Source organism: Rissa tridactyla, chromosome 9 (genome assembly GCF_028500815.1).
Source record: "Rissa tridactyla isolate bRisTri1 chromosome 9, bRisTri1.patW.cur.20221130, whole genome shotgun sequence".
NCBI classification, from domain to species: domain Eukaryota; kingdom Metazoa; phylum Chordata; class Aves; order Charadriiformes; family Laridae; genus Rissa; species Rissa tridactyla.
The window spans coordinates 16,956,830-16,982,469 of NC_071474.1; the positions used below are offsets into that span (position 1 = coordinate 16,956,830).

At 37.8% G+C, this 25,640-nt stretch overlaps 1 protein-coding gene across 7 annotated transcripts in view; it reads right to left on the bottom strand.

Moving 5' to 3' along the window:
- Positions 1 to 323: 323 nt before the first annotated feature.
- Positions 324 to 25,640, bottom strand: part of THSD4 (thrombospondin type 1 domain containing 4) — a 331,149-nt gene continuing 305,832 nt past the window's right edge. For all 7 annotated transcript variants that reach the window (XM_054213910.1, XM_054213911.1, XM_054213909.1 and 4 more), the window contains 5 exons: positions 23,452 to 23,625; positions 14,011 to 14,184; positions 11,184 to 11,363; positions 7,413 to 7,557; positions 324 to 6,009 (listed from right to left, as the gene is read on the bottom strand). In XM_054213910.1, coding sequence (XP_054069885.1) covers positions 5,867 to 6,009; positions 7,413 to 7,557; positions 11,184 to 11,363; positions 14,011 to 14,184; positions 23,452 to 23,625 — 816 coding nt within the window. In that variant the 3' untranslated portion in view covers positions 324 to 5,866. The remainder of the gene's footprint in view (positions 6,010 to 7,412; positions 7,558 to 11,183; positions 11,364 to 14,010; positions 14,185 to 23,451; positions 23,626 to 25,640) is intronic.

Genomic DNA, 25,640 nt, shown 5'->3' on the forward strand with positions numbered 1-25,640 from the left:
AGCCTCATCCTGCCAAGTGACAGTAAAGCTGAGGGTACACGGGGGACAAGCCTGCGTGGGCAACACACGGGCCCCAGCAGACCGCCGGGAAACGTCCGCCCGTCCCCGGCACCCTGTTACCCTCGGGCAGTCTGCCAGGGCGCTGCTAGCGCTTCTGTAGGGCCATAACAGAGGTTTCACAGCCTTTTGCAACATGATTGTATTCTGCCCGCTCCTAAATTTGAGTAAGGTTTCCCTCAGCGTGCGATACCCATGTTAAGAATTGTACTTAATTCCTCAAGAAACTCCGGAAACCAAATGAGAAATAAATCATGTCGCAGAAATTAATCTTGAATTACTTTATTTTTCACAATAATAAAAAATAAATTAGTCATAAACAAAAATAGTTAACATTTTTTCATCAAAGAGAAAATGTATACAATATGAAAAGGATGCTGTACAGTTCTGGTTCAGGTGCATTGCCATGGATACAGATTCCTGAACGAGTCAGAAAGCAATCTGCCTATACTCTCCCCCTTTAATTCACTCAAGGAACTGGCTAATCAGAAAGTTTAGAAAATTGTATTATGGATTTACAGTATGACATATATACAAAAATATATATGTAATACCTGTGCTATAAAATTCCCTAAAAAGCTGGGTTAGTATAATGAAAAAGCTGGACAAAATTTTAATGGTATATGTAAATAAATACATATTAGGTCCCTTTTAATAAAAAATCTGCCTATTCTAAATATTTGAAATATTTGGTGCAGTGGCTTGTACCATAGACACAGCTCAGAATTACATATTTCCCATAGACATCTTGTATTTACAAATAACAACAAAATAAGTTATAATAAAGTATATCCTTCTGCCAAAATCAATTATGAGGGTCAAGTAGACAATTTTATACATATTAAAAAAGTTAGGGTTTCTTTTGTCTCCAGTCCTTCCTGATCCTCTATGTAGATCCTGAGTGACTACGATGGGACTTCACAAGCTCGTACGTACCCAACCCCTGCAAAGGCCACTGGTCTCAGGAGAACCAAACACAGCATGGACAGAACAGTTCAGGGCAAGCAGCAATGACAGACTGTCGCTGGAAGATCAATGATTTCTCAAAGTTTAGCTCCCCTCCTCTCCAGGTATAGTGGTAAGTTATTGGTAACCCGTTACAGTAAATGGGGATATAGAAGATTGGAAACTCACATTCTTAAGAACTTCTGGTTGCTAAAAGCTGAGAACCAAAGAGCTGAGGTTCAGGTCTGGTGTGAGTTCTCTTAAATGGAATTTTCTCCCTTTCACCAGGTCTGAATTTCACCCGCACTGCTGAGATACCATAACGATGACAATTTTCTTTTAAAATATATTGAAAATGCTTAGTGGATGATTTTTCGTTTCTGATATAGAAATAATTATTTTGCTCAATTTTCTAAACTACAGATAATGTATACCCCACAAACATTCTGTAAGCTTAGGAATAATGGATGTTTACTTTCAGTGTTCAAAATTTCATGTTTTGTGTTCCAATTACAAACATGCACATAAATTATCTGCTCAATACACAGAACAGCTCTTAAAGAAGTCAGAGACACTAAGTGTTAAGTCTCAAGAAAACCAGGTAGACACAGTTTCTCCTTTTTGAGTGTGAAGAGGATAATTCTCTTTTTTTATGCAATAGATGTTACATGTGAGAATGAAGGGTCACTACACACTTCAATAGCTGTGCAATCACAGGTTCGCTGCACAGGAATTAATTCAGTAGGTAGTTTAATACCATGCATTTTAAACTAGCCAACACGGACACACACACACACACAAAAATAATCACTGGACTGTCAGGAATATAGCTCTCTCAACAGCTGGGCTTATTTGTAACACAGATTCTTATCAACCAAACGGCCAGTTCAGGATTTTCAGTAATTCTGGCAAAATTGAGTATTGTCATCCAAAGGACAAAGGGATGGAGGTGAGATAAGAGGACGAGGAGAACACTTGTGGATATTAAAAGGAGACATGTCAGGATGAGGACGAAGAAAAGCAAAGCCCTGGAAAGCATGTTTCACTACTTATGGTGGTATAGACTGTAAAGAGTAGAAGCAAAGTATTTCCTTCAGGAATGCATAACCTCCCCCTTACTAGCCATAAACTGCTTCAGGCATCTGCCTCCTTCCTCCCTTGGTGGTGATCACTGGCATCTTCTAGGACTCGGACATAGCAAAGTAAGAACCCAGGTCCTGGAATTACTGCTGCCCCATCTGGACTTCTGTTCTATGAATTTTATGTACTCACTCAACTCAGGGCTATACTGACCACTTTTATCAAGTCGATGAGCAAGTAACCTAAAATATGTCTGTACATTAACATGTCAATAACTTAACATGCACTGCAGCACATTGGGCTTTTGCTGTATAAAAGGACCAAACTCTGAACTGCACGATATTGTCATAAAAGTGGGATCTAACCAACAACATATGCTTGGATCTGAAATTGTGCAGGAGCTAGCAAACCCTGAGGGACCCCTGATAACTTGATAAACAACTGCATACCAACAGCCCTCAGTTCCAGAAGGAAAGTTGAGACACAGAGCTTGCTCTGGATGCAGCCAATTTTGGCCGTCTGCAAGACATGAGAGCTGTATGCTGATTTTACCCCTAAAAGCAGTTAGAGTGCTTAGACTCTTTCCATCAACGATCTACAGCAGTATTCCTACACTTACTCTGGTCTTACTGGATTGTGTAAGGTGAAGACATTTAAGGCAAGGAAGCATTTTTTCCCACCATTCTGCAGGATTTTGACTGATGTTAAAATATGAGAAAAAGAAATTAAAGCATTCAGACTCAGAAGCCTGCATCGTTTCTTCCTTATATTGGTTTTACACGTGCTCTAAGTCTACTGCATTAATTAAGGCCACCTCTGATTACAGTGAAAGTAAAATCAGGCCCTCTGCAGGCATCACCCTAAATTGGTGCACTGCTCTACTAAAACAAACACTTGCTATAGTCACCATTTCAAAAGTGCACTTTATAATATAGATTGTGAAATCTTAGCGTAGCACTTACTTTGTGTAAGTAATATTAGTACATCAAAGTGCTGCAAAGAAGGGTTTCATTTTGTAGGAACAACTATTTTGATTATGCTGACACATGAGAAGAGATGATAAATGATTAAGATCAGCAACATTGTGGCAGTTTCCTTATCATTATGGGTTTAAGTAGGTGAAAAAATCTTTTTTTGTTTTATGTGGTACATCTGAAAACTGTCCCTTTACTAAAAAAAAAAAGTATAATTTGTTTAACCATAACTCACTGCATACCTGCAGCATAATACAGGGTTGTATTTCTATGTGTATGTATATATCCTTTGATATTTAGCTCCCATGAACTCCGTTTACTTTAGTGGCAGCTTAATGGTGCCTGCAAGATGATCAACTTTGTAATATAACCCAATGGCGACATATTCCAGAGCAAAATTAACATATTTTATAAAAGACCAGGATCGCCTGCCTATGTGCTGAGTCCCTGACTGTCTCACAGCCAGAAGTGTGTGCAAGCAGATTATTTTTTATTAACTGATGGCAAACCTGATTACCTCTGCATTTCATTCACCTTGTGGTTTTCAGAAAGCCTTTTTATGGATCAGTTATTTCCCTCAAGCTGGCAGGATACACTTCCTTGGGACAAAAGAGACAACAGCAAAAATTATATACTGTACGTCAAAATTTGCTGCAATGAGATATCCAGATGAAAATCTGTTATTACAAATATTGGATTCCAGAATTGTTTATGCTGCACTTTCTCCGTATCATTCTTTGGTCAAGGAATATAATACGATCACAAATCTGTAAATTATCTTCATGGATACATCTTTATAATACAAGGAAACAGGACTGTGAAAGATTCGTGAACTCGAATGGAAGATTTTCTAATTAGCATTTCTGTTTCTAACAGCTTTATATCAATTAATTACAGTGAAAAAGCCCAAATCAAGATGGACAGAAACAGCCAATGACATTATTGGTTCATAGTCACAAAGAGTAACTTCAAATTTTAGGGGAAGCACTTCTCCATTTCACTTAGCCAAATAGTAGTAGTACATCATGTCCAAAATATATTTTTCACAAGACCAAATCAAAAAATCTAACGTTTGTCTCAATCCAGGGCAGCTTTTAGTCCCACCTTCCTGTGGCTTCTGGCACACAAACTGATGTGACTAGCACCACACTCAGCAGCCTTTGCCTCCCAGTGCCCCATTCCCTCTTCTATGCCCTCTCCACCAAAGCAGTAAGAAGAAAAGAATACACAACGAGGCTCAAACAGGGCTCTTCATCAGTAGGATGACGCCTTAATCACTGTTATATCACATTGCTGGAAGTGACTTAACATAGATTATTAAAACTGTTTTTCAGCTCAGACAACAGGCACCTCAGAAGTAGATGCATAGTTGGGTACCACTAATTTACAAGCAATGTGCTGTAATAAACAGCTGAATAAGAAGAGGTGTTTATTTTTTCCCTCAGCCTTATCTACACATTTGAAAGACCTCTCAGCTAAAGGCTAGAGAACGTGCAGATAATGCAAAATCTTTCATCTGCACTGCACAGCACACACTGTTTGCGTTTAGCAAGCCCCAAGGCTTAGTACAGTAATTGCAGAAATGAAAAATCACCACTTAAATTCAGCTCTTAAGTCTGGAGCCGTTCTTGAGTAGTAGAAAAGGATGATATGAATAGATCTGTGGGATGAAACATTGACTAAAAAAAGACAAGTATGTTGTAATAACTGATCAAATCCTGAAGAATGTCAATAGCTAAGATCTCCTTTTTACAGCTACTCATCTACTACACTCATACTGCTGCCTGATAGCAAGAGCAACAGACTACTATAAAGCACAGAGGCCTTCATCCTTTGGTGAGTGTTTCAGAAACTGGTGACAAAGTACTTTGGTGTGGTAGTTGTTAAGCAATAGTGCAGAGACAAGGCATTAGGCAAGATACCAGTTCAATGAAATAATTCCCTACAGGAAAGAGACCCTGCCAATGGAAACAATCACTTTTTTTACACCAGCAAAGGCTCTTCACCTTTCTGGTAAACCTCTCTCACTGACAGCTGACTTAAAGGGCTAGGCACTAGTGGCACTCTGGTAGGCAATGTATTTTAAAATCCATACAAAATTAGAAAAGTGTAAATTCAAGAGTTTATGAATTAAATATAAAGGCACTTATTGGCAGTCAAGTGTATATATATATTTGCTGCCTGAGGAGAGGAAGTTAGTTGAAAGTACAACTGAGAGAGCTTAGCTCTCTCTCTCAATAAATGAGTGACTCTCATTTATTATGAATGGACTGAAGTAATTAAAAATATACGTTAGAGTGCTAAGAAACTGATGATAAATGGGTCTTCAAGGGTCTGGTTCTTTGTGAAGCATTATTTCCTCATGTGCATGTTTCATTGATTTAATCGTCTAATTTAAGGCAGTCCAAAATACCAAGTAATAGTAAGCACTCAGAAAATAATGCAGCAGCTGCATCCATACTGGTCAGATATCTCCAGTAATTGCCTGTGATTAATTTTGTTTTCATTAATTTCACAATACTAAAGCTGGTATGTTCTTTAAATAATTATCTGATGAGCAGGTGCAAAGAATAGTATCATTAAAAATTAATGCTTTAAAAAGATCATGGTTTTACAACAAACATTTTAAAAAACATAACTGCACAGTAACTGTAACTGAAAGGGTGTGAGATTTAACCATAGTCTTGATGTACTCAGCAATATAAAAAAAAAAATCTCTAAGAAGCTAAAACCTGCTGTAATCAAAACAGTAACACTGCTCAAGCTCCATCCGAAGACTGACATTGCCGCTTTGAGTAGAAGAGTATTTGTTATCTGCGTCCTAGAAACCCTGGTTGTCTGTTTGCCACACGGGTACAGGATGCACAGCAGGCTGTTTTGTAATAGGTGTAGACACAGAGCCGGGCCTGAACCACCACATTGCAATTGTAGTACTTATCTTTGCAGTTCTCATCTGGGGAGAAAAAGGAAGAGAGAAGAAACTGAAGAAAATAGTATTAGAGCAACAAGTAACCAGCCCCCTGTCTTTTTACTATATAAAATCCCCTAGACCTGTATTTAAACATTAATTGTCAGGTTAAAATAGGCTACCTATGTAAATAACTTAGATTAATCAAGATTTTCTACATTTAATATAAAGCTACATGAAACCGTGGAAGAAATGTACCTATCTCCCATTTATACTGTTGTGGGGCTTCGGAGGGGTTTTGTTGCTGTTTTTTTTAAACACAAAATTTGTCTTGAATAAAAATGATAGGAAAGTGTCTAGTATTCTTCATTTAGGTACCTGTCCACTTCATTTTTAGATTCACAGGTACTAATCTCTTGTGGCACCAGAACCTGCGAATGTTAATTTCAAGTACTGACAAATCTAATTACTGGAAAATAGTAAACCAACCTTACAAATATTAAAGATGGTTTAAAATAACTAGGTAAAAAAAGACAAGTTGCTGTTTTTAACTGTCCCCATTTTCCTATGCTATTAAGATGTGGTCTGTTCACATTTTGAAGTTTTTCTTTACAACCAACAGCGTTAGAAATACTTTTTAAGTGACAACTAAGATTTTCATATGATCATGCATGTGATCACTGAAACTGAGGTGTTAAAAAAAAGACTGAATGATAAAACACTAACAGCAGATCTAAAAATGAGCAATTCTGTACACACCTGTTTTGAATGAAGAAATAACAACACAAATAAAGTATTTTTAAAATAATATTTAAACAAATAATAATACACTTTTTTATATAGTTATCTTAAATTATGTTGAAGAATAATTCTCAACTGAAAATTGTCGTAGAATGTAAAACTGTTTCTAAATACCTGCATTTTCTTTTCCCTAGTCATTCTCATTACTATTAAAATCAAATCTGTATGAGACGAAAGACTAATTCCAATGCCAAATTATGTGTATGCATATATTTACTATGCATAAAAGAAAATTGCTTAATTGCCCCTAATATCTTAGTTTAATGTTATGGGTTCTTACAGAACCTGTTGCCAAACACAGTATATTGTACGTGACCCTTTTTTGTATTAAAGACTGCCAAAAGAAACCTTTAAGAATGCAAGGAGGCTGCATAAAAACACCCTATATGTTCCATTTTCACAGAAGCAGATTTCTCACATACTCTGCAACTTTAAAGGTAAGCCAGTTTCTTACATGTTACAAGAAAAATGTTTTTCATCAGAAATGAAAACCTACTTTTACACCATAGAGAAGAGCTGTACTTTGTGTAAAAATAAAACCCTGAGCTTGATAAAGAAAATATACTCTAAAACCTCTACAAGATTATTAAATATGTTCTCCACTAGATGGAGTTCCATAGTTAAAACAGAAGCTTCCACTTCCTTACCTATTTCAGGGATACAATCTTGCGTGTTACATGGTTCTTTTTCTTCAGGCTTAAGCTGTGGATCACACTGCGTACTGGCTGTCATGTCATCCGATAGACATCGTACCTCTCGAACCCGAAATCCTCCTTCACAGGATTTGGAACACTGGAACACAAAAGCTGAAGTTCATGAAGACCATATGAAATGTGCAAATACAGAATAAAAAAAAAAGGGAACCTTGAAGCCAGACCCAGGTATCGCTGTAGCCTTTTATCAACTTCACCACTTCTGTTACTTTTTGTTTTCTAACTATAAAGTCCTCAACACACGGGTGTGATTTCATTAAAGGTTCAAAAACATTTTTGACCACAGGGCAACAACTGGACAAGTAAACGTGGTAGACACTGTGCAACTGGAAGCATGCTAGAATCTTTCCCTTTCTGACTTTATTAGCTTCTTGCTTCTCTAATTAGTCTTGTTTTTCTCTGCTTATTTATACATATCTCCCAAATCACAGAATCATAGAATCGTTTAGATTGGACAAGACTTTTAGGATCATTGAGTTCAACTGTTAACCTAAATTCAAAGAAACCTATTATGGTTTCTTTGAAAAGAAACTACCAAAACTACCACTAAACCATGTCCCTAAGCACCGCACTTCTACATGTCTTTTAAATACTTCCAGGGATGGTGATTCCACCACTCCCCTGGGCAGCCTGTTCCAGTGCTTGACAACCCTTTCAGTGAAGAAATTTTTCCTAATATCCATCCTAAACCTCCCCTGGCACTACTTGAGGCCGTTTCCTCTTGTCCTATCGCTTGTTACGTGGGAGAAGAGACCAACCCCCACTGCTACACCCTCCTTTCAGGTAGTTGTAGAGAGCGAGAAGGTCTCCCCTCAGCCTCCTCTTCTCCAGGATCAACACCCCCAGCTCCCTCAGCCGCTGCTCATGAGACTTGTGCTCCAGACCCCTCACCAACTCCATTGTTCTTTGGACGCTCTGCAGCACCTCAATGTCCCAAAACTGAATACAGCATTCAAAGTGGGGCCTCACCAGTGCCGAGTACAGGGGGACGATCACTGCCCTAGTCCTGCTGGCCACACTGTTCCTGGTACAGGCCAGGATGCTGTTGGCCTTCTTGGCCACCTGGGCACACTGCTGGCTCATATTCAGCCAGCTGTCGACCAACACCCCCAGGTCCTTTTCCACCGGGCAGCTCTCCAGCCACTCTGCCCCAAACCTGTGGTGTTCATGGGGTTGTTGTGACCCAAGTGCAGGACCCAGCACTTGGCCTTGTTGAACCTCACACCATTGACCTCGGCCCATTGATCCAGCCTGCCCAAATCTACTCTTTCCACAGTGTTCCCATTTCTTACTTAAACTTCCTGCACCAAACTTTACTACTTGACTGCACTGCCCTCCACTGCCCTTTTGCCTCCATGTATATACAATCGGGAATAATTTTAATTGCCTTTTTCCTAGCCTCAATTATTTTTCACTTCTTGCAGCACAACAATTTTACTAAGCGTAATAGGTTTCTTTGAATTTCTAAAGAAAATATTTCGGTGCTCCTTCAAAGTCTGTTATGAAGCCAGAGACTTTTGTACTTGCTTGTCATGGTATTTTTAAAGCCAATTATTACATGTTTCTGCCCATACTGAAGCAAATCCCCTGTTGACTTCAAGTATTTTGCCTGAGTGAGGTCTTTGAGATTTGGCTCGCTGTCCAGTTTGACCTAAATGCTCACAAACTTAATTAAACCTGGGTCATTTATAATGATTAAAACCTTAATAGCCCCAAACTAGCAAGAATGTTTTCTTTCTTACTTTTTGGCATAATTATTCCTAACATTGCAAAAACAACTTACCACTATCACAAAATCAGATATTGTAGCAAACTAAGTACAATACTCTCAATAATATATTCTTAAATTGCTCTTTCATCTTTTAGTACCACCTTTCCCCACTTTATAAAAGACATATCCCTGTGGCAACAGTAATAGAACACTTTTTTTTTATATATATATAATTACTCTTGTTACATGCCTGTATAGAATATTGTAATTAGCCCACATCCAACAATAAGAACTTCAGTTCAGGTTTTTAGAGATCTTAAGCACTTAAAATGGAACCAAGACAAAATTTAGATGTTACATACAACACACTACACACAAACCCCACCATTCTGAATTAGCCAGCCATTTAATCTCCATGACTGAGAGGCCACGTCATTTACCCCAGGTCAGATAAAAAGTCTGCTGAAGATATGAATGGGACAGTTTCAAAACCTAGAACAGGAGCTTTGAACCAGCTATTTGCTCACAGCTAACCCCATAATCCTTTCTCTTCAGGTCTAACAGTAAGAAATACCGCATACTCTGTTGATAACAGTATCAGAAGGAGAATTGAAAAACGCTTAGAATATGATCTTGTAAAGCCTCAGCTAGCACACGTATTTGTTCCTACAGTGAAGATGGTCACACAAAGGCTTAGACCTTTAAGGATTTTTAGACACCACTTTTTAGGAAGAAGGAACTTGAACAGTAACTAAATACCTATCAGATTCTGAGTCTTAGTACCTTATTGCTTCTGTGCCTGCAAAGAGAGAATATATTTTCACTTTCAGAAGGAATCTATCTGCTGCATTCTATGGATGCAGATGGCTGTATCTCTTGTGGCTACACACCTGCAGGTTCACATTTGAAAACAGGCTGGCTAACAGGTTTGCTAAGGAGAAGTTATTTAATCCAACCTAACAGCTCAGTAAAGAATCCAAAGAATTTCCAGCAACATCAAAGAACATACTTCGATCTACGTGGCTGTATTATGCGGATGTTGTTTTCAAATAAACATCCATACCTGCAATTAAGGAAGAAAAATCAGGATTCCCTTCAGCTGATTTATTTTGTTAAAACCATTCTACCCTCTTTTCTGCTTTCTAGTGCTGCCAGTAGGCCAGTCAAATAATTGACCGTTTAGTATTAGGGAAAACCAAAATAATTTCTCGGTCTCATGTCATGTGGATGAGGTATTTCCAAAGGTTCCTGACTAAAGGAACCCAAACTGAAGGCATCTGAGGTGCTTCCACATTTCAGAGTTGTCATTTTGAATTTGATTTAAGGCTCAAGGAAGGGTGTAAGTTACTACATTAGATATGATGTCACCTAAGTAGTTTTCACGCCATTTTTTATTTTATGATGACAATGGACTTTCTGATTTTTTTATTTTTAGGAGAAGAAAAAATCCGAGAAGCTTTGTTGGGTATAGGAAATGACGGATAGATGAAACGAAAGCACTTTGTGGCACTGGTAAATGTAGCTGGCCCACTTCCAGGGGAAACTGGAGATACCTGAAGCTCTACAGTAAGTTTTCTCTCAGTAAAGTTTTAAATATTACAGTGAAGTGTTTACAGTAAAATATTATGGTAAAACTGACTTTAAAAACTGAATACATCCCTCATTCTTTATTCAATGCTCCTTAATTTTAATGAAACTAGAGGTCTGAAAAGAACTTCTTAGTGCACGACATAGTCTCATTAAGGGGCAAACCAACTTTATAAGGCAGAAGAGATCAGCGATGAAAAGACAACTATGCAGTGTCTCCTTCTGGTCAAGGTATTTCCTAAGCTCCACTGGGTATTAAAGAGTATGCTTTCTTTTTAGTATTGTTCTGTGCACGATCAAGTCAAGTTCATGATCAATGGTTTTATCCAAATAGTGTTTCCTTTCAATATACATGGAAAAAACATGTAGCAAACAAAACTAGATCTAGAAAAGCATGATAGACTTACTGTGCTCCATTCTGTATGAAACCACTTAGATCCACAGGGTTTGAGGTAGCAGGATTGTTGGCTGGGAGGTTTTTCCAAATATGAACAGTCATAGGGGTTCAAAACATCAAAATTACCTTCAGTTTTCCTAACGCAAATTACTTCTCTCTGTTGAGTTCCACTGCCACATTCAGTAGAGCACTGTATCAAAGAACAAAAAAAAAAGTGGTGGAATTTTTATTCTACTTATGCCCTTCAACTTGTTTCCGAAGTAACATGTTTCTCCACATTATTTGTTTCTGAAATAAAACACACACACACACATATACTTGCATTTTAAATTAATATTCAAACAGGAAAATTTGTTAAGTTTTGCTTATTCCCTATTCTTGGACACATACCTAGACGCTAACATCCAAAATCCATTTCCTTAGTTTTATATGTTCTTTCCTCAGTAAAATGAACTTAACTGTATCTTTCCTTCCATCACTGTCATATGTCTGACTTGAAGAGAAAGGAAAAGGGTAAAGTATTCCTTAAGCTCTTGCGGTAAGTTTTTAATTCTCAGAACCAGAATAGCAGCCTAGATAAGCCTTGTGTTATTATTATTTGTAAGTAGTACTAACATTGTAGCCAGCAGTCCCAGTTAGGAATCAGGACAAGAACGTGCTGAAGTATATAGTAATGACTTAATTCATTAAGTGACTACTGCATGTAAGTGTCAGGAATTACATATTTAATTTTTAGTCTTAAAAATGGTTACAGCAGTTAAAACTGTATGTCTGTGAATTTTTATTCCACACGGTACCACAGACTCAAAACATATTTCTAATTATTTTTATGAAGAAGAAGACATATGACTGTAAGTGTGTTTTTGGAGAAATCTAAAAGTGTAATTTTACCTGTAGCTACAAAAAGAAACTGGTATTTGTTTTTCTAATAAAAAGAAAAGCATAACTTACTTTCTCCATAAACAGTGTAACTGCTTCTTGCTGAAGCAGGACTGTATGCACTGCACTGTAAGGTTATATGGTTGGAGCAGTTTTGCAGTTTTACAAATCCCCACATTCTGTGTGGTTTTTAGAAAATGCCTTGATCTGCCAGGGTGTTCTTTTCATGTTTGCAAGTATCTATGTGATGCAGTGTTCATTTCAGTTCTGAAAATCAAATGTGACTCACATGGACTCTTACTGCCCATTTAAAGGTTAAATACACACACAATACTGTTCCTGGCACTTGTAAAAAGGTTTTTAGAAGATGGTTCCAGCAACATATTAGTTTCTACGTTGCGTAAAGGACTATGATTTTCAAAGGCTTTTTCTAGCCTAAACCAATCAAATGTTATTAAAAGCCGGGATTTTGTTTATATTTTGTGTCGCTTTTATGATTCCTTTACCAGATAACCACAAAAACTTTGACCTGAATGAAGAACCTTGAGATGAAACATTCTACAGGAAATAATGTAACTGCACTTTCTTTAACACTGAACTTCTCCGTCACTGCTCTCTTTTAATGGTTCCTCCAAAAGACAGTATCTCAGCATTCAGCCTTAGCTCTAGCGGAGCAGAATACGGAAATCCATCCAGCAGTGCTCCCTCCTGCTCTGGTCTACTGACCGGCTGCTTTCATTTTGGGTTTGGCTGGTAGAATAGATCTCAGACACTTCTTTCAGGTCACATAGAACAAAGACTTTGTACCCTTGGTGTGCATCAAACAATTCAATCTCATGCAAAGAAAGAAGGTGAACTAGCTTAAAATAACAGGAAATTGCAAAGGACGGAAACTTCTTTATTAAGAACAGAATGGGGAGGGCTGAGATGACCTTATCAACACCTCTCTCTGTGGTAGCAAGAACGGTACAAAGTTCCAATTCACCTGCATGGAGTGGTGTAAGTAACAAGGCCCAGACTTTACCTATTATTAGAACTGCAGCTAAGTGTGTTTTAAATCTGAATTTGTTATTACTCTTCTACAATACAAATAATTATCACTTACACTTGAAAGCACTAGCATAGTAGTGGCCCTGTAATCTCCATGTCAGCTGTACCAGTTCAATTTCCAGTTCCTTATCAGCTGGAAGGATGTTGGCATCTGAAATGCAGGGAGTTAACTGCACAGCCAAGAGACTTTTCCCTCGTAAGTCGATGAAGTGCTGGTACCAGCAAATGGAAAGGCTCTCCAGGCTGTTATGGGAGCCTACACAAAGGGACATAAATGTCTGGGCATCAGCTTCTGAAATGGCCTTGCTCATGACAACATAAACGTTTATTTAAAACAAGAAGGACTAATGAGATGCAGATCAAGGGAAGAATTCACCTTGACAAAAGAGCATCAGGATACAGGTCACAAACCAAGTTTTGTTCTTTTCACCTATAATCATGAATTTCAGAACAACAATACTGAAGCTAACTTTTGGGCTTAACCATTGTTCTTTCTCTTATTTATCTTTTGGAAATTCCCTATATAAATGTGTATCTCCCTACAGGTATGCATGATCACAAAGGCTCTACTTTAAAAGGTGTAAATCTGTTGCTTTAGTGTTCACCTGAATATGCTAAGCAGCTTTCTGTTATCTTTCATTTTATAAATACACTGGGTTAGGAGATGAGAAATAAAAACAAAGGTACAGAGGAAAAGAAGAACAAAATCTTATTTTCATCAAAGTATAAAAACAGCAGGTGCTGAAAAGTATTGAGCATCAACTCAGCAAAATAGAGAAAAAAATCATCCAAATATTCCACAGAGATGTAGAAATACCTTATGGCACGCATTTTCATTGCACAAAAATACATTTTTTAAATTAAAATACCGGCAGGAAACAAATACATATGTTAGATATAGAGCTTACCTGTGTCCAGCCCCCAGCAAACCACTCCACTTTACCAGCACAGGGCCCATTATTACAGGAAGTTGTTTCAGAGGGTCTGTTATTGCCGCAGCCTTCCAGAGGCAAACTGCTGACATGGTTCGTCATACAAACCACTGAACGCGTACGGACGCCGTCACCACATTCTGCAGAACACTGTGGACCAAAAGACAGAACATGTTCATTAGTCTGTCCTCCGGACTGCACAATGAAATGAGGAGAAGCAACAATCATGAAAAGTCAACGAATTTATGCAAAGTCCATTATTTTTACCTCTAATTCAGATGGTTTTACCTCTAATTTTTACCTCTAATTCATTCTTACACTTTCATACTACACATAGTAGCTGTCCTTCACAGTCACAAATGAAAGAAATCGAAACATTAGGAAAGAAAGAAATCTAATTTTTATAGCTTTTTATTAGCTTTCTTACTTTTCCTTCCTTCTTCCTGTCTGTAAACTCTTTCAGCTTTCATTTTATTCATCTTTATGCATACCAATTAATAGAACTGAGAAGGGGTAATTTCAATAAGCAGCTTTTCAGACGGCAGTCTCTTTAAGACTTGGAATCATTTTAGGAGTTTCTCCTCCAACCACTCAAGCTGTCAGGCAGGTGAACTCTTATCTTACACTGGTGATGAGGAGGAGGGCAGGGAGACTCTGAGGGCATTGGTAGTAAAATGACTGCATAGTGTGTCATTTCTCTCACTGAACTCTTCAATGTAACAAGCTGACAGAGCATAACAGCACAATAAAGTAGACAGTAGAAAAATACAAAATTTTTTGACAGGTGGTTTCAAAATAGTCAGGTAAATCCTCGGCAGATAAGTGTAACTACCACTAATTATTGCCCAACCTGTTTCAATTGTAAGCTGTTAATTAGTTTTAGCAGAAGAGGTGGCCATAGAAGTTTTTGTAAATTCAATGTTGCTTTCTAATGAAATGATTTCCCAGTAACTAACATTCACCATTCTCAACTTTTCACTGCTAAATTCTGAAAGCTCTTAATAAATAGTGATATGAAGATTCCTATGTCACATATTTGGAGACAGCATGTAAGTCATCCATAAATCACGTAGGATAAATTCCATTTATGCCCTTACAGTTTGGCCATTCATCTACTTCAGTGGGAAAATCTCTGATATTCCACTATTGTGGGCAGCATCATACCATTGATGTTTAAAAAACAGAAACATGTGCCAGGGAAATAATCAATTCACATGTTTGATTGTTTTGTGGTTGCTTAATTCTTTCTAAATCTCCCCTTTCTTTCTTTTTCTTTAAAATGCATTTGGCATTTCATATTTAGACCATTAAAATAAAGAAAAACCCATATGCAGCTTGCTGAAAGATATGTATATAACTGAATTTAAACAATTGCAAATAATTACATTACACATGCAAAGAAAACCACAAATAAGGATGTAGGATATGGGAGAAAAAGATGCATTTGATTGACATTTCAGATTTTTTTTTAACATCCAACGTAATTAGTTAGGAGAAACTGTGTATTACTTCCACAACAAATAGTATGTTCCTTGTGCATGAATTTAAGTCTGTATTGGAACATTTTATTTTTATTTTATTGAATAAAAGTAAGAATTCCATGATTCAAAGAACTGGTGATGAGACACAGAATTGACCACTAGCTTGACGTGGCTCCCATCGGTAATAATGTAAGGGTTCACATCCAGTAGGTCAGCTACAGGCAGGAGATGCCCTGATAGCACCACTATTAGTAACGGGATTAACCAATACAGGCATTCACCACCTCAAGAGACAGGCCAGTGCCTGAATGTACAATTGGTTACAAACTACTCTTTACTCCCTCGCACTGAAGGATACTGGTTATTTGTGTGAAACATGTAGTCTTATTTATTCCACACATACAGTATAGAAAAACTTGTCTTTCACAGGATGTTCAAATAGAAGGACAAAGCTTTACTGAAATGGAATCCCTAGAAAACTGAAAAAGCAATTCAACTGCTTACAAGTCAGTTGGTTTTTTTTTTAAAAATACAATTTTAGAATAACTAGAAATTCAGAATTTAAAGAGATGCTTATGTACTCCATAGGAATAGGAAAAAAAAGCTCATATTTTGGAATGGTTTCTTCCTCCATATGCAAAACTGAATAATTAAGCTTCTCTTAAATGACACACATAAAAAACATAATGAACCATTTTTTTGGTGGTGGTGCACAACAAAATTTTCCACTTTCACACAGATACGTAAAATACACTTACCTCCTCAGCAAACCAGATTTGGTGGCTAAGGAGGTCTTTTTAAAGCAAACTTGTCAAAATCTTGAAAATACAAGAATGATGTAAATTGTGCTAGTAGTGAACATTTTCCTGTTTACGTAAACTAAAACGAAACTAAACCCAACCCATTTCAAACAGTCCAATCCTAGGTAAACCGACTGTTTAACTAAGCCCCATATAAAATGGCTAACTTTCAAACCCACTGTCCAGAAATAAATTTTGTGGCTGTTCATATTTTATCCTCTGCAAGGATGTTCAATTACATTATGCATAGAGAACTATGCACATACTCTGCAAATACTTTTCTTCTTTTTAAGTAATTTTCATGTGACAATCTAATTTGCTTTTCTGCTTTGCACACCAGAGCTGGCAACAAGTTTAGTCTATAAAGTCATCCAGAAAATCTCCACAGTCTTATGTTTTAAATGATTATGCATGAACTAGGCTTACATATCAAATAACAAAGGAAATACCAAATGGGAAGGTTGTCCCACCCTCTGCTGCAAGATTTTACTACAGATTAACTACCCTCAAAGGATTTACAAAGCAAACTTAAGCCTGAATGTTTCTGCATTAAGTATTTGGATTTTCATGGGTTTTTTCTTCCTTTCAGTAAAAATCTTCCATCTGAGAGCCAGGATTTCCAAATCCCAAGGCAGGGAGTAGGGAGCGTTTGGATAACGAATCCTCTCCCCTTGGTTTTCCCAATTGACACACCCACTACTTTCAATTCTGTGCCATTGATTTGTTGCATTAATACGCAGTAACTGCCATAACCTAACATTGTATGACATGAGGAACTTTCACAAGCTGTAACTTCTCTGTTCTGGTGCTATTATTAAAGATATTTTGTTTCACTGTCTTGTTTTAATTGGCAGAAATTCCTCAGAAACCTTAGCCTGTGGAACACCCTCCCTCGTTTTAAGGAGTCTGCCATTTCTCCTCTTCCTGAGGTCCTTCCCTCATGAGTTCAGTTTCAGAAGCTTTCCATTCCCATTAAAAACTAAAAATAAAATTTAAAAAAAGCCCTAATCCAGTGCTCTGGTAGTTGTCAGAAAACAACTCTAACAGCAGTCCAGGAAAATAAGGCCGGTTCCTGCAAACTTGGGAAACTACAAGTGGAAGCCCAGATTTTTGTCACAGCCCCAGGGCATGGCAGAGCAAAAACCCCTCAAACGGTGCCAGTTCCCTTGCAGAAAAGTGCCAGCCCTGCTCATTGCCCTCAACTGGAGGAAAGCTACCAGACCTCAAGTCCTTTCACACAGGTCTCAGCATCATTGCTAGCCTTAATTAAATTTCAAAATAACAACCGAGTTCCAGTAAAATGCCCCCGTTTGTGCAGGATTTCTGTCTACCACACTTTAACCTTCCTCACCTTAATCATTCCCCTAAGATAGTAAAGTTTTTTATGAAACATCCTCCTGATGTTACACTACTGCAAAAAATAAAAATGAAGATTTATGTTTTGAAATACATTTATGAAACTCTTTAGCAGTATTTTACCTACTCTGAGAAAATCCCTTCCAGAGGGGATTTTAGAAGGATTATGTAAGCTTTGTTTTCCCAATAATAAATGAAGAATTGTCTTTCAGAAGCTCACTTCTGCTGCAGTTCCAAGATTGGGGGCAGATTTTCAAAGGACATAAAACTGTTGAGAGCAGCCTTGATTTCTTAAAAAAAAAAAAAGTTAAAATAAAAGGGGGTATAAATCAGAAATACCCTTATGCATTGCCAAAACACTTTCTGATACCTAGATTTAAATTATTTCCTTTTAGAATGCATCTACACATACAGTAGATGCTGGATCAGAAGTCAAACCTTCTCTGTATTTATTCTAGCAGAACAATGGTATCCTTCCAAGGTAACAAAAGTTTTGAAATATGGTCTTAGAATTTTTGGACACTTCAGCTGGGTCATGATTGCTTCTACATACGCACTGTTACTTTTTCTATACATAGTTGGTAACACTGCTGGTATTTACATATTACTGATGCTCTCTGAAGTAAATAACATGAGGGAAGGGACTCCTTCACTACTCTGGCTCATACAATACCCGCCCTCGGACTCCCTAGCTTGACCCTGATCCTGCCTGATTGCCACGGACCTGCCCCAGGATCACTGGGCTGTGTCTGACTCTGGGTACCGTCACTGGACCTGAGCCGTGGACTGATTTCCCAGCTTGACCTTGGACCCGCCTCATCACCATGATCCTGCCTGATTATCTGGACTCTCGTTTGCCCCTGCCTGCCACCTATGAGCCTGCCCTCCTGACCGAACTGGGATACTGTGGGCCCCAGCCAGCAAGGCTCCTCCCTGCCATGCAGAGTTTTATATGCTGATTTTCATCTAAACCAGCTGAATTGTGGCAAAGAGAGATCAGCTCTAGAGAAGAAAACAGAAATCTCTGTAGGTCTTGGCCACCTTTCTATCACTGTCTCCTTCAAAACTCTCCTGGCTGCATGTTTCATTGCAAATCACGAAGTGTGCTGCATATTTATACATAAAGAACGCAAAACTTCTATTTCCATATGATTCCCACATGAAAACAATAGAAAGGGGTATTTTATCTTGTTTTTGTTTTATACTGAAAACAAATAAACAGTGATAACCAAAAATAACGAAACGCCTGCACAATCTCCATGGTGGTCTCTTTTCTTTTGTTTTTTTTTTTTCAAGGATCCAGGGATTTTACGTGAGCCATCCAGATTTAAATAAAACGCAGCGAAAGGAGCGCGTGAGCTGCAGTATTCATTGGTGGTTCCACATTTGACTGCTTAACAAACCCACTTGTACCTGTTAGGTAATGCTTTATGATTTTTATGAAGCACAGTACGGTTCTCTAATGGAAGATATTACAGAAGCATCGCTGTTACTCCTTTTAATGAAGAGTGAAATCCAGAGCATGCATTTGATCTGGTTTGATTTTGTTCCCTTATGGGCAGCATTTTTTCTTTCTTCCCAAGATTTTATTTTGGCCTCAGAATCTCATTAACATCTAAGAATTGTTTGTATTTTGGCTTCTTTTCTGAGTATGCTCTAAACATAAAACGAGAAACAAATGAACAGAGGGGATGGCAACGAGGAATAAACAAAAATGCAAGAGGGGAATGCTCCAGTTAGCGGGAAGGAAACACTGGCAGGTCTCCCATTGCTGTAAATCAGGGGAATGCAGTTTCCCGCTTCTGACCCATAGGAGAAGTAAACTTTCCAGCAATTAGAGCTGTCAAAGAATCAGTCATGTGAAATGTTTGCAAGAATCTCATCTGCTCCCATCAATCCAAGTTTGTTGCTAAGTTCAGTAAGGTTCACCAGCTTTACTCTACTGATTAATGGATGCAGTTTGGTGGAATTCTGCCGTTTTAATGCAGTATGACATTTTAAGAGAATTATGAGACAGGAAGCCATCTTTCTACAAACGCACGTAAAAATATCACAAAAGTTTGGCCAGACTCTCTATCATCAAAAGGGGTTAAAGATCATGGAGAAGACAAAGCCATGAAACTTAATTCTCTTATTTATACTCAAGATAGAGCAATAAATGTAACGACAGACACATACAAAGTAAGATGAGTCTCACTTTGCTGCTAGAGACTTTTAACCTGTAATCTTTCCCATTGACATGAGTAAAAATTTCTGTTTGTCTCCAGATTGAGACTGGGGCATATCAGAATATGGTGTTTAGATCTACTTCAAAGACAAATAACAGCGGATATACTTTTCAGAAAGTAAGGGCTTATTTCTTAAGGATGAATTTCCTTCTTTCCTATTTTCCACCAGTGTGCACATGGCAGCCATACAACTCAGAAGCTTTGCAGGTAAAAGCTTTGTGTGCGTGTAACATACATACAATGGATTCTGATACCTGTTTATCAAAATAAATCAAGAACTGTCTTGTTTTAAGAAGATGGAGGTTTTTTAACTTACTTTGGATTAATTATATGTATAAACAATCGGTCTGTGCAGAAACTGAATCCAAGAAGGTCAATGCCATGGAGGAAAACAGGCGGGCCATAAAATACATAAATATAAGTTGTGGGAAAATAAGGCGGGAGAACATGGTGAGAAGGCAGCCAAGTTTTACTTACAGAGTAAAGCTACATACAGCCCACCCTGGGAAGGAGACACAACTCCTACACACAACTCTATGTACTCTGCAGGTTTTTAAGTGCACATATGTTGTATTGCAGAAGTTACATTTAGGGAAATTTAATGACGTAATCTTCCAATTCCGAACCACAGAAACTATTAATGAAAATGAAGGCAACTAGCGTGATTTTGCATCAATTAAAACTTTGCAAGGTTTCAGTAACATAAGAAAACCCCAAATCTTTCCACCAATCCTAAATTACATCTTGTCCTTTTCTTAAAACTCAGATGTGACTATTCATCTTTTTTTCTCCCTGCGTTAAAGAATACCCTTGTCAAATTCTGCACAAATATTTATCACAGTTATCAAATCCTGTAATTTAACAACTGTTGGCAGCAAAGGCAATTAGAATTTTTATGTTACTGTGCTTTTTCTTGATGTGTCGCTAATTAACCAAGGTTATATTGTAATGCCCCATGCATCATATAAATCCAGACATGGAAGTTTGATATATGCCTTGCTGAAAGAGAAAGTATGTGCCTAACCGATCTCTGACAGGCCTCTGGAAATCCCTACTTGCTGCATGTGCAACAGTACACAGGAAGTATTTGCAAAACGGGTTCAGAAAAGTACAGGCCAGGCCTTCTCTTATGGCTGTAACCAAGTTTGAACTCAACCATTTCAAAGTTCCAATGTTCTCAAAAGTTATGATAAGTTCTTTTACCTCTTATTTCTAGCCACGGCCGAAATGTCAGAATACAATGGGAAAGACTGTTCTGTGGTATTTCCAGCTGGGACTCGAAGTAGGCATGTAATAAATCTCACAAAGAAGGTCTGTTCTTGTGAGATTTCCACCACAGTTTTGCGGACTCAAGAGGTTTGAACAAGCTTTCTTTAAGCATTTGAACTTTTGGCTGCTTATCTGAACCATTTGTGGCTGCCCATCGCTGATCTATACTTATTGCTGAAGTGTGGCTTGGCTTAAAGTAATTTTTAAAGAATTGTTTGGCGAAATTACACACGCAAAGTCCATACACCTGGGAGTGCCCATTTCCATTCCGTGACAGAATTCTCCTCTTGTCTTTCAACAGAAACACACTCCTCTACAAAGAGAGACTTCTGATCCTAAAAGACAGCCTTGAAAGGCGCAGTGAGAAAGCTGATGGCCAAAGGCCTGATTTGCAAAGCTCCTGTATTCCACTGACTTCCGCTGGAATCTCTGCCACTAAACGCCTCTGAACATCCGAGTTATAAGGTATGTGTGAACCGTAGGAGATTCTGCACATTCTAGCCCGAATCTACTTTTTTCCTGAAATAAGCTGTTCCTTCCATTCTCTGAGAATCAAACTCCAAACCCACTGCTGGCAGAAGCGATGCTGGATAATGCCAACTACAGTAGCAAGCATTTGGAAGAAATTAATTTGTACACTTATATAAGCTGAGAAGGTAACAAAATCCATTCTTTACTCTCTGACCCTAAAACGTTTGTGGTAAGAGAAAACCTCCAACATTTTCCACATTACCTGCTTCACTTTTATATGTCATTTAATACATATAAATAAGCATAATAACATTCTACAGTCATAACCTTCAGCTACAAAAACTACTTTTAATCCTGCAGAGGACAAAATATCAATGTAGAATAATGAAGAAAACATTGATGCTAGAGTCGTCACTGGAATCTATGTGCTTTATGTGGTGGAACTGCACTACCTGATAGTACCTGGGTCAGCTTTTTCAAGAAAGATGTCTTTGAGGGTAGAATGCATTTTTCTCATTTCTTGTAAAATATCACTTTAATAGCACTACACAAAGAACAGTTGTACAAGCTAAAAAAAAAAAAAAAAAAGGCACTGCTTTGCCACTTGCACTAATACCTGCATTTTACTCGGTAACTTTCTGTCCATGCTATGCAAGAGTGTACGCTGAATGAATAGCAACTGGAAAAAAAATTCAAATGGCAACAACAAAGATTTATTATTGTATAATTTTTTTTCTTTATAAAATCTATTTGAGTTGTCTGAAGGCTGAACATTTTGCAGGCCTTTAATTGTCGCATGAGTCTGATCAGCCTTTTTAAAATGATGTGACATACCAAGTACCTGTCCTACTTGTAAAGTTCCTCCTTCTCTGCATCTAAAACATGTGGAAAATCTTCTGAGTCTCCAAACTAATGTATAATCAATGAACCAGACATTCCTAGCCTTCAGAGATACTACCACAAAATGCTTTAAATAATGAATCTGTGAAGTTATGGATGTAATCTTACAGCTTCAATGATAAAGTATATTATTTACCTGCCAAAACAACCAGTGAAAGAAAAGGGAGATGTAATCAGGATTTTACATACTGAAGGCTCAACTCGTCGACGGATGAAATTGATACGCAAGCATCCACAAGAGGGAACAAAATACCAGGCTTTTTTTCTTAGCCCATGTTTGTAAGCCTTTTACTGAAAGCATATAAATATCACTACTGAACAACAACTCTGAGCCCAATCATGAAACAAGGTAAATCACCACGGGTTTTATTGCTTTCATGCAGAGAATCTGACTTACTGGAATAAAAAAATACATCCATGTCCACAAAGTACAAAAGCAAAAAAGCCTGAATCAACCTTGTCTGAGTTTATGAAGTTGTTCCCCTCTTTTCACAGCTACAGGATAATTGTTTTATGGCTTGAATTTAAACCCAGACATCAGGCCTTAAACCTGCATCCCTTAAAAAAACAGTAGGGAAACTTTTAGAGGCTGAATCTTGAGACTCAGGGCTAAGCAAGGCAGAATAATAAATCTCAGCGCACTCAATATTTTGGGAAGTTCAGACACAGAGCCAATTCTAAATCCAGATGTTTGGCCGTGTACCCACACACTTGCCCTTTCTATGCATTCTTCTATCTAACACAAACTCAAGATGCCCTTGGGATCATTATTTTTTTGTTTGCTCTTGCCTGTTTAACAGATCAAGGATAAACATGGAAAATAAGATCACTCCTTTTATGGCTGTACAGATGTATATTTTTTAATTGTTGTTTTAGCAGATTTGTCAGCACAAAGGTAATGAGAAGCCTTACCCTGTCACTCCACTCTGTCAGGAACCAGCTCTTAGCGCAGGGACCCATGTCACAGTTCTCAATGTCATTCGGCCGCAGCTTCATGTTACATTCCTCATCATCAACAATGTCCCCAAGGTTGCTAACGCATTTCACATCTCGGGTCCTCTGCCCCACTCCACAAGGCACCGAGCACTGTAACAAAAGGGAGGTTGCATCAGGACTCTGTGCAAAGTCAGCAGCGGTTCATCGGGGAGCTGGGAACAGCTAATCCATTCCTGCTAAGGTATCCACAGAAGCTATAGAACTACTCTAGACTGCCAGGAATAGGGAACAAAAACGTGTTAGTAGTTTTAAATCATATTCTCAGTCTGTAGTATGCTACAGTATACTATGCAGATACATTTGGAAAACATAAAATTAAACCCTATCTTCACCAGGCCATGCTGCACCTTATCAAAATGAACTATTTGTATAGCAGGCTGACATATTCTGCATAATTTTGATCTTGACCTTTAAGCTGATATGAAGCAAGACGAATGCAAAGGAACACAACTTCTGAGTCCCTCTTACAAGTAAAGGCCACCTTCTCCCGCTCTCTTTTCTTCAACCTCAGAGAAAGCTGACAACTACTGATATCTCTGCCTGATGATGTGAAGCATCCAGATCGTGAAGCAAGATGGGAACATAATTTTCTGCTGTGTACACATGAAATGTTTTGATGAGTCCTGTGAACGCTCTAGAATTAAAAGGGAAAATCTCTGGGAATTTGAAGATTAAAGGCTGCAGTACCTGCATACAAGGGTACCTAGCAGAGCTTCCAAAGGCAGCCTCATTGTTTTTTCCTTACTTTCGAATACTCCATCATGTCTACTATATTTGCATATAAAATTATTATTATTTATCATGTAAAATATAGTCCCTACAGCAAGATATCTCACAGACTTCATCTTCAAACTGCAGCTGTTTCTTCAACTGCTCACTCTAGAACGCTGGCCAAAACCCAGACTACATGTATGAGATCATTAAATAGCAAAATACTCATAAAAACAAATACCCTATTCCTGATGTCATAAAGGGAGCAATTTTTCCAGAGTTACTCTTGAAGTCTAGTCTGCTGACTCCAAATTTAAAATTACCACAATGCCATTTTTTCTAATAAGATTTAGATCAAAGTTTTTGTTTGTCAGAAAAAATGGTAAGCATATTCAAATCTTAAGATGGGCTTACCTTTAGATCACAGACCTGTCTCCGAACTGAAAACCTAACTGTACTTCAGTAAGCACAAACACAAATAAATGTTCTACTGAAACGAGTTTGCAAACTCAATTGCTCCTTTCTTTATGATGGATCTTCCTCATACCAAGAAGTTCAATTTTACTTCCAAGAAATAATCACAGAATTTTATTGGAATTACACTTATATTCAACCAGCTACAATTTCTAAAGCATTTGTTTAGCTTGATTCATGCCATGCAGTAAACTTCTAAAGGCTTTGTATGCTGAAATACTTCTCAAAATGCAACAAGACACAAAGCCAGCTCCCTTTTCTCATCATCAACACAATAAAATAATCAAAACTTTACCTTTAATTCCAATTTTACTGTCCTTTAAACTCCAGATGGATTTTAATTCATCATGAATAATGAATTAACCAAACAACATGTCTTTACATTCGTCTGTCTAGGTATTTCTAATTTTTAAATCAGGAATATATCAACATATCTGGAATTTTTCACGGTCTGTCTCCACCCACATAATTCAGCACCTCTAAAATTTTTTTTGCTTTGTTTCATGGCTAACAAAGAGATTTGTTTATCACTCCACCTAAAACACCAGGGTATTTTCTCTTTCAAACAATGGCCATGCAAGTGTCTAGGATGATTGTCAGACTGGCCAAACCTTTTGTGAGGAACACAGAAATTAAAGCTCAAAACTGTACCGTTCGCATTTATCTGAAGTCTTGGCATATCCTCAAACCAACTGCATTAACAGCAACTGCTGACTCTATCCTTAATGCATACATAAGGTTAAGTAACTCCTGGAGCTAAACTCTACATGCTATGAGAAAGAGCAGGAATTTTGCCACCCCAGACAAACCTATCAGGACTCTCCCAACTCTGCTTCATATAGTATTTAAAAAAAAACATTGCTGAGAAAACTCGTGTACTTCTGTACACACACATCTGTGTGTTTCATACTATTCAATCG